General features: G+C 48.7%; 1 protein-coding gene across 1 annotated transcript; it reads left to right on the top strand.

The window, feature by feature from the left end:
* The first annotated feature begins 979 nt into the window (after window positions 1–979).
* Window positions 980–16020, top strand: PLD6 (phospholipase D family member 6). The gene is made up of 2 exons (XM_068246428.1): window positions 980–1482; window positions 15336–16020. Exons 1-2 carry the CDS (start codon window positions 1095–1097, stop codon window positions 15584–15586), a joined length of 639 nt encoding a protein of 212 aa, XP_068102529.1. The 5' UTR covers window positions 980–1094; the 3' UTR covers window positions 15587–16020.
* Window positions 16021–16798: the final 778 nt, after the last annotated feature.

Below are 16798 nucleotides of genomic sequence, written 5' to 3' on the forward strand. Positions count from 1 at the left end.
CACAGTGAGTGAACACATGGGAAGCTTTTGGCTCAGCACAGCTCAGTAACTTTGCAGACAGTGTGATTGAAAGGCAATATAATCCTCCTGCACTCGGCACTAAACAGCTGCACTTTACTTCTGGGAATGCTTTCTTTCACTGTGCGACCTTTTCTTTCAAGGTATACAGATGAACATATAGGTGAAATATATGTAAAGCATATGACTTCAGCATGTGGGTATTGTGTGCAAACATTTCTGCTCTCTGCTCGTCCCTCCTCCCTTCTCTGTCCACTCCCTGCCCTCTGTCCATCTTCTCCCCTTCTCTGTGTGTCCACCCCCCTCTCCTTCTCCTGTCCACAGACCTGTCCTGCTGTTCATTTCACCCCCGAATGCTTCCGGTAGTAAAATGATCCGAGATTCGGATCAAAGATCCGGATCTCTTCAATGATCCGATTCGAATCATCCGGATCATTGAAAAGATCCGAACTTCCCATCTCTAATCCCAACTCTAACAAGAGGCATAAAACACACATTTCACCTTTTCCCGCCTAAACCTCATCCCCGCCTCTCCTCGGAGTCCCGCCCCTCTTGCACTATAGGCCACGCTCACCTCTATTTGCTCGCACCGGTCTGTCTTTCTGTCGATGCTCTTCTACCCTTAGCCACGCCCTTCATAGTAGAGCACTACTACCACAGCCTGCTTCTCTCCAGACCACACCCTTTCACCTCAGCCTGAGCTTACCACTTCTGGTTCCGCCTCCCAGCCTGGATAGCTTTTTTTTTTTCAGACCCCGCCTCCATGTCACAGTAGACCGCGCTATCACATCAGCCTGGCATTTCATCCACGCCCCCTCGCCTCACAGTAACCACCTCAGTCTGACATTTCAACTCTTCAGCCCCGCCCCCTCGACAACCAGTAGACCGCGCCTTACCACCTCAGTCTGGCATTTCGTCTGATCCCGCTTCTCTTCAGCTCCACCCCTCACAGTAGACCACACCTTCTCACTATAGTCCCTCCCCTATGACCACTCCTCGCAGCCGACCACACCCTCTCACCTCAGCTCCTCTCCTGTGACTCCGCCCCATCTCGCCTGGCCCCGCCCTCTCCTCTGATGGCCCGGCTGGCGGTGTGGCGCGGGTTGCTGGGCGCGGCGGGGCTTCTCCTCGCGCTGGAGGGCGTGTTCCGGTACTGGAGGAGGAGGCGGCCGGTGCGGGAGGCGCTGTTCTTCCCGGTGCAGCTGACGTGCACGGAGGAGCTGCTGAGCCCCGGGCTGCGGTGCTGCTGCCCCCTCCCGCACACAGACAGCGCGCTGCTCCGCCTCATGAGGAGGCTGCTGGGGGCCCGGAGCAGCCTGGAGCTCTGCCTCTTCACCTTCTCCTCCCCGCCGCTCGCCAGAGCCGTGCTGCTGCTGCACCGCCGCGGGGTGCCGGTCCGCGTCATCACCGACTCCGACTACATGGCGGCCTCCGGGTCACAGATCGGCGCGCTGCGCAGGGAAGGTGAGGAGCGTGGGGGCGGGGCCTGGGGAGCGCGGGGGCGGGAACTCACCGCATGCTCATCACCTGGACTGCTGGAAACAGAACCTGCAGTTTCAAAGACACCAACTACTATTCCAGGCCCTCTCACAAAGAAAACTTGTAACAAGAAAAAGTTCCCCTGGGGGGTAATCACAGGGCTGGCGCTACCATAGAGGCAAAAGGGGCATTTGCCCCGGGGCCCTGACCTCTGCTTGGGCCCCAGCAGCGATGACCCTGCGATATGCCCCCCCCTCCTCCTGGTTGCACTGCTCCCCGGGGCCCTGCTACAAGTATATTAGCAGCCATAATCACCTTATCCGCATCGGGTGAGCAAGCGGCTGCACTCTCCCACTCTATGACTCGGTGTGTGGTTACACATGACGCGCCGGGTCACAGAGAAGGAGGGAGACAGCGTGTCTCCGAGTGCAGCCGCTGCCCGCCCGCTCACCCAACTGAGATAAGGTGATTTTGGCTGCTAATATACTTGCAGCAGGGCCCCGGGGAGCAGAGGGGTAATGGGGGGGGGGCGCGCGACGAAGTTTGCCACAGGGCCCAATAGACAATCACTGTCGGGCCGCTCTACTGCACAGGCACAAGTCGCCTGTGTAGTAGAGCGGACCCAACAGAGATCGGCTATTTTCACCTATCTCTGTGTGGAGAGCCGCAACAGCGCCACCCGCTGGAGCCAGGAAAGGTAAATCAGCGCTTGTCAGGGGAGGATTCCGAGACGCTTCGGGGGAGCCAGCTCTGGACTGCCTGCAGCTACAGGGGCTGCGACCGTGTGAGCCGCATGCTGGAGCGCAGAAGAAGCTGACTGCACAGGAAGAGACCGGGAGCCATCAGGGCTGCGGCGAGGGCACAAGACGGCTGGAGGAAGCCCCAGGTAAGCGGATCTTTATTGTGTTTCCAGCCTGGACTTATCCTTTAAAGGACTTACGAGGTGAAAATGCTAAAAAAAAAAGTAAAGGTACTTATCCGTTAGCCGGGCGCATCCGGCAGGTGGCGCTAATTACTATTCCCCCTCCAGGGCGACATGGATAGTAGGGAAAGATGTAACTCTGGTGGAGTTTTGTCGCCACCTAGAGGATGCGCCCGGCTAACGGATAAGTACCAAAGTAAATTACCTGCCTCATCTTATATGGCACGGAGGACGCCCTCCGTGCCGATCCGCCGGGTCCCTCCGCTCATTAGCCCCCCCGGGCTGGCTGCCGACCCCACGGCCCAGGTCGGGCTCTCCTGCCTCTCGCAACATGGCCGCTTCCTTTGGCTGCGGCTACGCAGCTCTAGGGCCAACCCCCCTGATCCACGCTACGTAGACCCAGCAGATCGGCGCGGACGGCGTCCTCCGTGCCATAAAAGATGAGGCAGGTAATTTACTTTTTTTTAGCATTTTCACCTCGTAAGTCCTTTAAAGGAAGCCCAAGATGGTTAATACTGCAGTATTTCCTATTCTTAGCTGGGGCTTCCTCCAAGCATATATGCTCCTCCATTGCCCTCTGGTCACCTCAGGAAATTTCAGCAGTCGCGCTCTTCTGTGCATGCCCGCGGCCGGCCACGCATATTCTCTCGGAACCAAGTAGATGCAACTGGAGCGCGATTGCCAAAATTACCAGAGGTGGCATTGGAGCAACCGGCAACAGAGCCCACGGACCACAGAGATGGAGGAAGTCCCTGGTAAGTATAGATAGTGCAGTATGATTCATTTCAGCTACACTGGTACATGATACAGGGGGACGGGTCCTGATCCACTGTTCAGGCAGCTGAGCTCTGCCCCCTGTGGGCGGGCCATGGCAACAGAGGCAGAGTTTTCTGAAGAGCTTTGGAAACATTTCCGCAGCTGGGTTCCCTAGGACTGGGGCAGATCGTCACTTACATCCAAATTATAGCGGATCAGATAATTAACCCTGAGATCTCCCCCCAATACTGCAACTTTAAAGGTGCGTACACACGCACTACTAAGGAGAACGACGGGTCCTTCAGACCCTCCCGCTGGGCGGTCGTTCTCCCGACAGTAGTGCGTGTGTACAGTCTATATGCAGACTGGTAAGGCTGTGTCTGAATGATCCGCTCAGCGGATCGTTCGGCAACAGCCTTATCAGCCTGCAGACAGATTGTACACACGTACTACTGTCTGGAGAACGACCGCCCAGCGGGAGGGTCCGACGGACCCGTCCTCTTTAGTAGTGCGTGTGTACGCACCTTAAAGTGAACCTTAAGTCAGAAAAAATGAGTTTTACTCACCTGGGGCTTCTACCAGCCCCCTGCAGCAGTCCTGTGCCCTCGCAGTCTCTCACTAATCCTCTGCTCCCCCGCTGCCAGCTAGTTTTGTTTTTGCCGACAGGCCCGTCAGGACTGGCCACGCGTAGCTTTTTCCGCATTCCCGACTGTAATTAGCGCTATTGCGGGCCGCAACGCGTACAAAAATATGCGTTGCCGCATATCTATGCGTTCATAATGCGGCAACACGTATTTTTGTACGCGTTGGGGTCCGCAATAGCGCTAATTTTTTTTGGGTGTGACTTAAGTGTCTCTTTAAGTCGTCACAGGCTCTCTTTTTATAGCTGAGGTGCTCTTTAAAGAGAACCTGAGGCGAGAGAGATGTGGAACTGCCCTGAACAAGCATGCAGCAGATCAGAAACTCTGACTCTGCTGTCTCAGGTTTTACTGAATTGGCCACATGCTTGTTCCAGGGTTTTGACTCAGACACTATTTATGCCAGAAGATGAACAGGGCTGCCACGCAACTGGCATTGTTTACAAGGAAATTAATATGGCAGCTTCCATATCTCTCTCACCTCAGGTATCCTTTAAGGCAGGGCTTTTCAACCTGTGGTACGCGTACCACCAGTGGTACTTTGCTGTTGGCCTGGTGGTACTCTCCAGGTTTACCTGCCACTTAATTACCAATCTGCCTCTTGTCCTGGTCCCGTCCAGCTTCCACAAAGTTCAGCTCCCCCTTGCTCTCTCCTCGCTGTGCTGCCCTGCGGCATACTTCAGACCTCAGAGCAGCGGTGAGGAGACAGCCAGGCGAATAGCGCACAGTGACTGCAGGTATACTTCAAATACAGAAAGTGACATCACTCCACCAATGCCTCCTGCTATTCCCCTCCCATATGTTCCCCCTTTTCTTAAAGTGTACTAATAAGAAAAAAGTGCCCCGGGGGTACTTACCTCGGGAGGGGGAGGCCTCTGGATTCTAAAGAAGCTCCTTGTCAGCATGAATGCATAGGTAGTAGCGACTCTCCGCTCATGCTGTGGTGGAAACAGCCGAGCCTGATTGGGTCCGATCTACTGTGCAGGAACACTGGTGGTACTTTAAATTTTAATGCAATAAAAGTGGCACAATTAGTGAAAAGGTTGAAAAGCCCTGCTTTAAGGCACCCTTTTCACTGAATTCACGTGCGTCATGCAGGATTGCAATTTCACATTCTTTGCACATCGCAGATCCTGTTTCCAGTTCTTCCATTGTTGTTCCATTGCGACGTCGCATGCAGTTTTCTGAAACCGTGCTATGCGATGTGTGAATTTTATGAGTGGTGCTTGAAAGAAAATAAAGCAGAGGGACACCAAGAGCCCCAATAGTGTAATTCGTCTTGGGGACAACAAATAAATGAGAAGTTAAAATTATACTTACAAACCAGGGTTACCAATAGGCAACCACTGTATAGGCAGGTGGGGAGAACAATCCTGACCCTACTCAGGAATAAAAAGTCGCTCTCTGTAGACAGGAAAATAGGGTAACAACCCTCCACCCAGGGTGGACTCAATGTAGTGTACAAGATACAGAGGCGCCAAAAGAATAAAAGGTAATTAAATGAACTTAAAAAACCAACTGGTTAAACAGAGGAGGCAGCGGTGGTCTTACCCCCTCCAAACAGACACAGGCAAGGACTGCGATTCAGACAGTCAACAATTTATTCAGGACTCCAAAAAACAATGCAACGCGTTTCACAGGCCATACATCCCGCTTCCTCAGGCAAAATACAGTAGGAGTCACAGCATCTGTATTATATCAGCGAGTACAGATGCTGTGACTCCTACTGTATTTTGCCTGAGGAAGCGGGATGTATGGCCCGTGAAACCCGTTGCATTGTTTTTTGGAGTTCCGAATAAATTGTTGACTGTCTGAATCGCAGTCCTTGCCTGTGTCTGTTTGGAGGGGGTAAGACCACCGCTGCCTCCTCTGTTTAACCAGTTGGTTTTTTAAGTTCATTAATTACCTTTTATTCTTTTGGCGCCTCTGTATCTTGTACATTATGAGTGGTGCTATTCTGGTTTAGCAAACCCAGCAATAAACCTCATAGGGAATTCAATCGACAACTTCTACAAGAGGAAGCGTTGTGATTGGCCATAGAGTGTGGGTGTAGTATACTCTAAAACCTAGCAGTTTGAGAGGGGGCTGCTGTCCACCAATCAGGTCAGAGGAACTTCTTATGAGGTTTCCTGATGGGTCCAGTGAACTAGACTAGTGCAAAAAAAATGCACTAAAAAGTGTTCTATTGACCATAGAGTTGTGTGTAGCGGAACCCCCTGGAGGAGCCCATGACCGGGTTGATCAGGTGACCTATTTGTAAGGCTCTTATTTGCTGATTAGAATGAATGCGTCACTTCTGTTTCCTCTAAGATATATATCAGCCAATGAGCATGTGACGAATGTCACCTGATCAAGCTATGCACAACGAACACTGCTGCTGAGAAGTATCCATGAGATGCAAATAGTTCTGAGCTGATGTATGATTATGCAAATGTATACAGCTGGAAAATGGACCAGTTGAATCCCTCCCTGGCTTCTTTCGATTGGTCCATTTTCAGGCGGCATAAATTTGCATACAGAATTTGATAATCCTGCTTGAATGATTTGCCTTCCATTGGCCACCCCTACTGGCCAAGTTGTGAATATAAAAGTTGGACAAATGGTTGTATTGACCAGATTTTTTTCACTAGATTGATTTTACCTTTGTAGGGGGGTTAATCTGGTTCAGGAGCTGCCTGCATATTCACAAGCTGCTGGTTGGTCGGCTAAGCTCCTGTGAATTTGGGGACTTTGACATCGAACTTTACCATAAATTCCTATTGTTATTGAGGATCAGGTTTGATGCTATTGGGATGTCATCCAGGGTCAGATTTAGGATTGGAAGATTAATGTGCAATTGTGGATCAGGCTTAATGTGGAGGGTGTCATTTAACCACTTCAGGACCACAGTCTTTTCGCCCCTTAAGGACCAGAGCCTTTTTCTCCATTCAGACCACTGCAGCTTTCACGGTTTATTGCTCGGTCATACAACCTACCACCTAAATGAATTTTACCTCCTTTTCTTGTCACTAATACAGCTTTCTTTTGCTGCTATTTGTTTGCTGCTGCGAGTTTTAGTTTTTATTATATTCATCAAAAAAGACATGAATTTTGGCAAAAAAATGACTTTTTTAACTTGCTGTGCTGACATTTTTCAAATAAAGTAAAATTTCCTATACATTTGAGCGCGAAAGTTATTCTGCTACATGTCTTTGATAAAAAAAAAAAACCATTTAGTGTATATTTATTGGATTGGGTAAAAGTTATAGCGTTTACAAACTATGGTGCCAAAAGTGAATTTTCCCATTTTCAAGCATCTCTGACTTTTCTGCGCACCTGTCAGGTTTCATGAGGGGCTAAAATTCCAGGATAGTACAAATACCCCCCAAATGACCCCATTTTGGAAAGAAGACATCCCAAAGTATTCAGTGAGAGGCATGGTGAGTTCATAGAAGATTTTATTTTTTGTCACAAGTTAGCGGAAAATGACACTTTCTGACAAAAAAAAGAAAAAAAAAAAGTTTCCATTTCTTCTAACTTGCGACAAAAAAAAATGAAATCTGCCACAGACTCACTATGCTCCTCTCTGAATACCTTGAAGTGTCTACTTTCCAAAATGGGGTCATTTGTGGGGTGTGTTCACTGTCCTGGCATTTTGGGGGGTGCCTAATTGTAAGCACCCCTGTAAAGCCTAAAGATGCTCATTGGACTTTTGGCCCCTTAGCGCAGTTAGGCTGTAAAAAAGTGCCACACATGTGGTATTGCCATACTCAGGAGAAGTAGTATAATGTGTTTTGGGGTGTATTTTTACACATACCCATGCTGGGTGGGAGAAATATCTCCGTAAATGACAATTGTTTAATTTTTTTTACACACAATTGTCTATTTATAGAGATATTTCTCCCACTCAGCATGGGTATGTGTAAAAATACACCCCAAAACACATTATACTACTTCTCCTGAGTACGGCGATACCACATGTGTGGCACTTTTTTGCACCCTAACTGCGCTAAGGGGCCCAAAGTTCAATGAGTACCTTTAGGATTTCACAGGTCATTTTGAGAAATTTCGTTTCAAGACTACTCCTCACGGTTTAGGGCCCCTAAAATGCCAGGACAGTATAGGAACCCCACAAATTACCCCATTTTAGAAAGAAGACACCCCAAGGTATTCCGTTAGGAGGATGGTGAGTTCATAGAAGATTTTTTTTTTTTGTCACAAGTTAGCGGAAATTGATTTTAATTGTTTTTTTTCACAAAGTGTCATTTTCCGCTAACTTGTGACAAAAAATAAAATCTTCTATGAACTCACCATACTCCTAACGGAATACCTTGGGGTGTCTTCTTTCTAAAATGGGGTCATTTGTGGGGTTCCTATACTGCCCTGGCATTTTAGGGGCCCTAAACCGTGAGGAGTAGTCTTGAAACCAAATGTCGCAAAATGACCTGTGAAATCCTAAAGGTACTCATTGGACTTTGGGCCTCTTAGCGCACTTAGGGTGCAAAAAAGTGCCACACATGTGGTACCGCCGTACTCAGGAGAAGTAGTATAATGTGTTTTGGGGTGTATTTTTACACATACCCATGCTGGGTGGGAGAAATATCTCTGTAAATGACAATTGTTTGATTTTTTTTTACACACAATTGTCCATTTACAGAGAGATTTCTCCCACCCAGCATGGGTATGTGTAAAAATACACCCCAAAACACAATATACTACTTCTTCTGAGTACGGCGATACCACATGTGTGACACTTTTTTGCAACCTAGGTGCGCTAAGGGGCCTAACGTCCTATTCACAGGTCATTTTGAGGCATTTGGATTCTAGACTACTGCTCACGGTTTAGGGCCCCTAAAATGCCAGGGCAGTATAGGAACCCCACAAGTGACCCCATTTTAGAAAGAAGACACCCCAAGGTATTCTGTTAGGAGTATGGTGAGTTCATAGATTTTTTTTTTTGTCACAAGTTAGCGGAAAATGACACTTTGTGAAAAAAAAAACAATACATATCAATTTCCGCTAACTTGTGACAAAAAATAAAATCTTCTATGAACTTATCATACACCTAACAGAATACCTTGGGTGTCTTCTTTCTAAAATGGGGTCACTTGTGGGGTTCCTATACTGCCCTGGCATTTTAGGGGCCCTAAACCGTGAGGAGTAGTCTTGAACCCAAATGTCTCAAAATGACCTGTGAAATCCTAAAGGTACTCATTGGACTTTGGGCCCCTTAGCACAGTTAGGCTGCAAAAAAGTGTCACACATGTGGTATCGCCGTACTCAGAAGAAGTAGTATAATGTGTTTTGTGGTGTATTTTTACATATAACCATGCTGGGTGGGAGAAATATCTCTGTAAATGACACATTTTTGATTTTTTTTACACACAATTGTCCATTTACAGAGAGATTTCTCCCACCCAGCATGGATATGTGTAAAAATACACCACAAAACACATTATACTACTTCTCCTGAGTATGGCGATACCACATGTGTGACACTTTTTTGCAGCCTAGGTGCGCTAAGGGGCCCAACGTCCTATTCACAGGTCATTTTGAGGCATTTGTTTTCTAGACTACTCCTCACGGTTTAGGGCCCCTAAAATGCCAGGGCAGTATAGGAACCCCACAAGTGACCCCATTTTAGAAAGAAGACACCCCAAGGTATTCCGTTAGGGGTATGGTGAGTTCATAGAAGATTTTATTTTTTGTCACAAGTTAGTGAAAAATGACACTTTGTGAAAAAAACAATAAAAATCCAATTTCCGCTAACTTTTGACAAAAAATAAAATCTTCTATGAACTCATCATACACCTAACAGAATACCTTGGGGTGTCTTCTTTCTAAAATGGGGTCACTTGTGGGGTTCCTATACTGCCCTGGCATTTTACGGGCCCAAAACTGTGAGTAGTCTGGAAACCAAATTTCTCAAAATGACTGTTCAGGGGTATAAGCATCTGCAAATTTTGATGACAGGTGGTCTATGAGGGGGCAAATTTTGTGGAACCTTTCATAAGCAGGGTGGCCTCTTAGATGACAGGATGTTTTGGGCCTGATCTGATGGATAGGAGTGCTAGGGGGGTGACAGGAGGTGATTGATGGGTGTCTCAGGGGGCGGTTAGAGGGGAAAATAGATGCAATCAATGCACTGGGGAGGTGATCGGAAGGGGGTCTGAGGGGGATCTGAGGGTTTGGCCGAGTGATCAGGAGCCCACACAGGGCAAATTAGGGCCTGATCTGATGGGTAGGTGTGCTAGGGGGTGACAGGAGGTGATTGATGGGTTTCTCAAGGTGTGATTAGAGGGGGGAAATAGATGCAAGCAATGCACTAGCGAGGTGATCAGGGCTGGGGTCTGAGGACGTTCTGAGGTGTGGGCGGGTGATTGGGTGCCCGCAAGGGGCAGATTAGGGTCTAATCTGATGGGTAACCGTGACAGGTGGTGATAGGGGGTGATTGATGGGTAATTAGTGGGTGTTTAGAGGAGAGAAGAGATGTATACACTGCACTTGGGAGGTGATCTGATGTCGGATCTGCGGGCGATCTATTGGTGTGGGTGGGTGATCAGATTGCCCGCAAGGGGCAGGTTAGGGGCTGATTGATGGGTGGCAGTGACAGGGGGTGATTGATGGGTGGCAGTGACAGGGGGTGATTGATAGGTGATTGACAGGTGATCAGTGGGTTATTACAGGGAATAACAGATGTAAATATTGCACTGGCGAATTGATAAGGGGGGGTCTGAGGGCAATCTGAGCGTGTGGGCGGGTGATTGGGTGCCCGCAAGGGGTAGATTAGGGTCTAATCTGATGGGTAACAGTGACAGGTGGTGATAGGGGGTGATTGATGGGTGATTGATGGGTAATTAGTGGGTGTTTAGAGGAGAGAATAGATGTAAACAATGGATTTGGGAGGTGATCTGATGTCGGATCTGCGGGCGATCTATTGGTGTGGGGGGGTGATTAGATTGCCCGCAAGGGGCAGGTTAGGGGCTGATTGATGGGTGGCAGTGACAGGGGGTGATTGACGGGTGATTGACAGGTGATTGACAGGTGATTGACAGGTGATCAGGGGGGATAGATGCATATAGTACACTGGGGGGGGGGTCTGGGGAGAATCTGAGGGGTGGGGGGTGATCAGGAGGGGGCAGTGGGCAGGGGGGGGGGGATAAAAAAAAAAATAGCGTTGACAGATAGTGACAGGGAGTGATTGATGGGTGATTAGGGGGGTGACTGGGTGCAAACAGTGGTCTGGGGGGTGGGCAGGGGGGGGTCTGAGGGGTGCTGTGGGCGATCAGGGGGCAGGGGGGGGGGAAATCAGTGTGCTTGGGTGCAGACTAGGGTGGCTGCAGCCTGCCCTGGTGGTCCCTCGGACACTGGGACCACCAGGGCAGGAGGCAGCCAGTATAATAGGCTTTGTATACATTACAAAGCCTATTATACATATGTGCAGCGGCGATCCGGGTGGTAGTAACCCGCCGGCGCTTCCGAACGGCCGGCGGGTTACTACGAGCGGTGGGCGGAGCCAGTCCCCGGCGGCTGATCGCGTCACGAATGACGCGATCGCCGCATAGCCACTCCCGCAGCCGCCCCCGCCGATGGGCGTATTGCGGTCGTTTGGGCCCGGACTTTGCCGCCGCCCATCGGCTGGGGGCGGTCCTCAAGTGGTTAAAGGACAACAATCAAAGTAAATGTGTTTGCCAGAATCCCTTTAAAGGGAACCTGTGACGATTAGGCTGGTTTCACAGTGGGACGTTAAAGTCCCACATTACAGCAGCCAGTAATGCAGCCTTACTCACAGCACTGTAAAATCAATTGTGCTGTTCACAGTGCCCACGTTGTGTTGCATAGTAATGCAGCACGTTTAAACAAAGTGCTGCATGCTGTACGTTATACTGGGCTAAGCAGCGTTAGAATGTTTGCACATGCTCAGTAATGTTGGAGGAGGAGGTCTCCCCTCCTCCTCTGCGGCCAGCCACATGGCTAATTAATATTCACTGCACTGTGGTGACTCTTGGTGGGACTGTAGTGTCGTCCGGATCATGAACGAATCGTTCATTTGATCCGGATCTTTTTTGTGAGTCGAATCATCCGGATCATCACAATGAAAGATTCGGTTCACAGTGAATGTCTGTCAGGAAGAAACAGGAACATACAGAATGTACAGTGCAGGGAAAGTCCTGTCCTGCTAGTCATTTCACCCTCAGTCTGCTTCCCTAGTAAAATGATTCAAATTATTCGGTTCAAAGATCCGGATCTTTTCAATGATCCGATTCAAATGATTTAAATCCTTAAAAAGATCCGGACTTCCTATCACTAACCTGGAGCGGCTGCTTTGAGAGCTGCATAACGCGGCTCAATCGGACGTCCAACTTCAACACCACCATGTGTTGCGTTAGGGGCAGGTTATACGACTATAACATCCCCTAAAACGCAATGTCTTGGTGTGTAAGTAGCCTTAATATGGGGATAGTTATACTTACCTGGGGCCTCCCCAAGCCCTGTGAGTTGTGTGGCGTGGGCTCCCTCTCCAGCTGCTCCGTCGTGGTGGAATCCCCTCCCCCCAGTAATCTGGCTGGCCTTGCTTTTCTGCACATACGCGACTCAGCCGCATGTACCCCCACTTTGCCCTCCCACAGGGGCCTGTGCGCGGCCTGGTTGCGCAGGGTGTACAACTGGCCAAATTACCAAGGTGGGATTCCAACAGAGCAGCCGGACTGGACAGCAAGGGAGCCCACGTACCTTATGGGGCTAGAGGAAGCCCCAGGTAGGTATAAATAACCCCATATTAGTCATTTGAGGCCCCTTTCAGACGGGCAGCTGACAGGTGGGGAAGTCACTGTTTGTCTGCTGCTGTCCTGTATCGGCCAGCTGCTTGTTAGCAATCAGTAATAGTCAGACCTGATCACGGCCGCAGCCATGCTCAGACTCGCCGGGTAACACTACCACGTGTCAGCGCCTTGATATGCGTGGTAATTTAGGCTTAGGATTGCGAATGATAGAATGTTGTAGCCAAATTATTATTTTTTTTGTTGTAGCTCCCAAACTTTGTCCCATAACAGTGGAGTTGGCATCTGATGGCAGCAGAGTCCATTACTCCTGGGACATTATAATCTTATCATTGTGTGTGACAGAGTCTAACTGTGGTTACCCCTTCCATCGCTGGCTGAAAGCCGGTGACCATGGCAACAGGAGACAACAACCCTTGTGCCTTCTCTGCATACATATGATGTTTGACCATTCCATAGCAATGGCAAACAGGGAACTCCATTCCGGTGCACAGCAACGTCTGGCAGCACGATCAGACACAGCACTGGTACTGTTGAGTACGCTGTTTGCCATATGCACAATACATCTTCGATTTCATAGTGTGTGGCCATTGTCTTGTGGCATTATGTAGGTTTGGCACACTGATGGTGAGTATGAGTTACCCCAGTATACAGTGGGTAGCCACGTATAGGTGCCCCCAGTTAAGTTTAGCCAGCTATAGGTGCCACAGTACAGGTTAGCCAGTGTATAGATGCCACAGGACAGATTAGCCAGTGTATAGATGCCACAGGACAGATTAGCCAGTGTATAGATGCCACAGGACAGATTAGCCAGTGTATAGATGCCACAGGACAGATTAGCCAGTGTATAGATGCCACAGGACAGATTAGCCAGTGTATAGATGCCACAGGACAGATTAGCCAGTGTATAGATGCCACAGGACAGATTAGGCAGTGTATAGATGCCACAGGACAGGTTAGCCAGCGTATAGGTGCCACAGGACAGGTTAGCCAGCGTATAGGTGCCACAGGACAGGTTAGCCAGCGTACAGGTGCCACAGGACAGGTTAGCCAGGGTATAGGTGCCACAGGACAGATTAGCCAGTGTATAGATGCCACAGGACAGATTAGCCAGGGTATAGGTGCCACAGGACAGATTAGCCAGCGTATAGGTGCCACAGGACAGGTTAGCCAGTGTATAGGTGCCACAGGACAGATTAGCCAGTGTATAGGTGCCACAGGACAGATTAGCCAGTGTATAGGTGCCGCAGTACAGGTTAGCCAGCGTATAGGTGCCGCAGTACAGGTTAGCCAGCGTATAGGTGCCGCAGGACAGGTTAGCCAGCGTATAGGTGCCACAGGACAGGTTAGCCAGGGTATAGGTGCCACAGGACAGGTTAGCCAGGGTATAGGTGCCACAGGACAGGTTAGCCAGGGTATAGGTGCCACAGGACAAGTTAGCCAGTGTATAGGTGCCGCAGACATCCAGATCCCCCTTGCCGCTGCTGTTACCTGCTCCGCTTCCTGCCCCCTCCTCAAGCAACTTCCGATTATATTCGGCTTCACCGCATTGTATTGTCACGCGGTGAGCCGCAGGGAAGAGGCAACGAGTGTTGCCTAGTAACGGTGGATGCCAGGAATTGATGTCACACTTCCTGGTACAGGCCCCGAACACTCGCCTCCTCTTCCCTGCGGCTCACCGCGTGGCATCGCAATGTGGTGAGGCCGAATGTAATAGGAAGTTACTTGAGGGGGCCATGATCGGAGGAGAGGGAAGGGAGAGAGCAGGTAGCAGCGGCAAAAACGCCGCTTTGACGATCCCAAGATCGTTATTCCCCTGATCACAATTTTTTTTTTTTTAAACCGAAAACCGTTCAGCCCTATTTGGCAGTCATGGGTTTTGTAGTATATGGCCATTGTCTTTTGGCATTATGTAGATTTAGCAATCATGGATTTCATAGTGTAAGGCCTTTGTCTGGTTGTATTCTATAGATTTGCCAATCATGTATTTCATAGTGTAAGGCCATTGTCTTGTAGCATTATGTAGAATTGGCAATCATGGATTTCATAGTGTAAGGCCATTGTCTTGTAGCATTATGTAGAATTGGCAATCATGGATTTCATAGTGTGTGGCCATTGTCTTGTAGCATTATGTAGAATTGGCAATCATGGATTTCATAGTGTAAGGCCATTGTCTTGTAGCATTATGTAGAATTGGCAATCATGGATTTCATAGTGTGTGGCCATTGTCTTGTAGCATTATGTAGAATTGGCAATCATGGATTTCATAGTGTGTGGTCTTTGTCTGGTTGTATTCTATAGATTTGCCAATCATGGATTTCATAGTGTAAGGCCATTGTCTTGTGGCATTATGTGGGTTTGGCAATCATGGATTTCATAGTGTAAGGCCATTGTCTTGTAGCATTATGTAGAATTGGCAATCATGGATTTCGTAGTGTGTGGCCATTGTCTGGTTGTATTCTATAGATTTGCCAATCATGGATTTCATAGTGTGGTTATGTAGAATTGGCAATCATGGATTTCGTAGTGTGTGGCCGTTGTCTTGTGGCATTATGTGGATTTGGCACTCACGGATTTCGTAGTGTGTGGCAGTTGTCTGGTTGTATTCTATAGATTTGGCAGTCATGGATTTCATAGTGTGGTTGTCTTGTGGCATTATGTAGGTTTGGCAAGCATGGATTTCGTAGTGTGTGTGGCTGTTGTCTTGTGGTATGATGGGAGGTTAGGCAATCATGAATTTATGGTAATTCTCTTCTCTTCTAGGTATCGTGGTCCGTCACAGTCAGACGTCCGGCTTCATGCACCATAAATTCGCTGTGATAGATAAGACTATTTTGATCACCGGTTCCATGAACTGGACCATGCAGGCCATCCAGGTAAACCGGGAGAACATTCTCATCACCGATGACAGAGCTTGTGTGACGGCCTACCTGGAAGAGTTTGAGCGGCTTTGGGAAGAGTACGACCCTTCCACCTATGACTTCTTCCCAGAAGGCCTAGAGGCGACCAAGTGACCAGCCTGAGAGCAAGAAGTTACCATGCGACCTCACCATGGACCAGTCCTCTTTCTGAAGGTCGTGGAGTTACTGTGGCCTGTGAGGTCCCTTTAGGGTTTCATAATCCCTTGTTGGGTTTTTTTTTTAAGTGACATTGTTTTCCCCCCTTCCCCACAAAAAACACACACACAAGAATACCTGCAGATCTGTTTTATTTGGGACAGTGTGTGATAGGGTTGCCTTTTCCTCACCTTTGCCATTTTTAAGTTTGTTTTAAAACCTCTTCTGTAGTTCTCAGTTGCCTTGGGATTGTGCTTTTGGATGCCTTCGTGGTATTTGCACGCGTGGATCTGCACAATATGCTAAAGTGAAATTCACTCTGTGTACTGTTGACCTATCAGTGCTGCACAATTGTTTTTTGCAGTTTCATATTAAACGTTATTTTCCATTTACTTCTGCCTATGACCTTCAATTTCCAGATACAACAGGCAGCCCCGGTACTTTCCTTTTCCTGTTTGAGTACTTGGCTGCACAAAGCAGGATGTCCTAGCAGTGACTGCTAGCAATGTGGACACTCCCACCTGACAAACTGCCAGAATCACGGCGGAGGGGCTGGGCGATTGTGTGCTCAGAACCATGCGACAGTCTCATTTGTAATGTTTGATATTAATCCTCGCAATGTGAAGAGCAGAACAAATTGATTAATAAAGGGAACTTGAAGTGAGAGGGTTATGGAGGCTGACATTTAATCTTGAAAAATGCTTATTGCCTGGCTGCTGACACTCTGCCTCCTATACGCCATAGACCATGAACGATCACGCAGATCTGACCGATTGTCTGATGGGATAAGCTGCATGCTTGTTTCAGGTGTGTGATTCTGCCACTACTGAAGCCAGAAAGATCTAACGGACAGCCAGGCAACTGGTATTGTTTAAAAGGAAATAAATATGGCAGCCTCCATATACCTCTTCAAGTGTCCTTTTAAAGAGACTCTGAAGCCTTTTAAAAAAAATCACCTTTTATTAGCCATTTATGTAAAGCAGTATCAGCCTAGCTAAAACGCCGCATCCCCATGGCAGACCGAGGTAATTTAATCCCCCAAATACTGGGGAAAATTCCACGACTTTCCTGGCCGTGGATTTTGCTGCCCGGGAGGCAGAGCTTACCGCTGTAGCTCTGCCTCCATTCACATCCATCCCCCGCTGATCGCCGCCTCTCCCCACCCCTCTC

This window comes from Hyperolius riggenbachi, chromosome 7, assembly GCF_040937935.1.
Source record: "Hyperolius riggenbachi isolate aHypRig1 chromosome 7, aHypRig1.pri, whole genome shotgun sequence".
Lineage (NCBI taxonomy): Eukaryota > Metazoa > Chordata > Amphibia > Anura > Hyperoliidae > Hyperolius > Hyperolius riggenbachi.

Excerpts from the sequence above, each read along its gene's own strand:
- PLD6 (XM_068246428.1), top strand. The coding sequence starts at position 1,095 with ATGGCCCGGCTGGCGGTGTGGCGCGGGTTGCTGGGCGCGGCGGGGCTT. Across the intron at positions 1,483-15,335 it reads CGGCGCGCTGCGCAGGGAAG|GTATCGTGGTCCGTCACAGT; the intron begins GTGAGGAGCGTG and ends CTTCTCTTCTAG.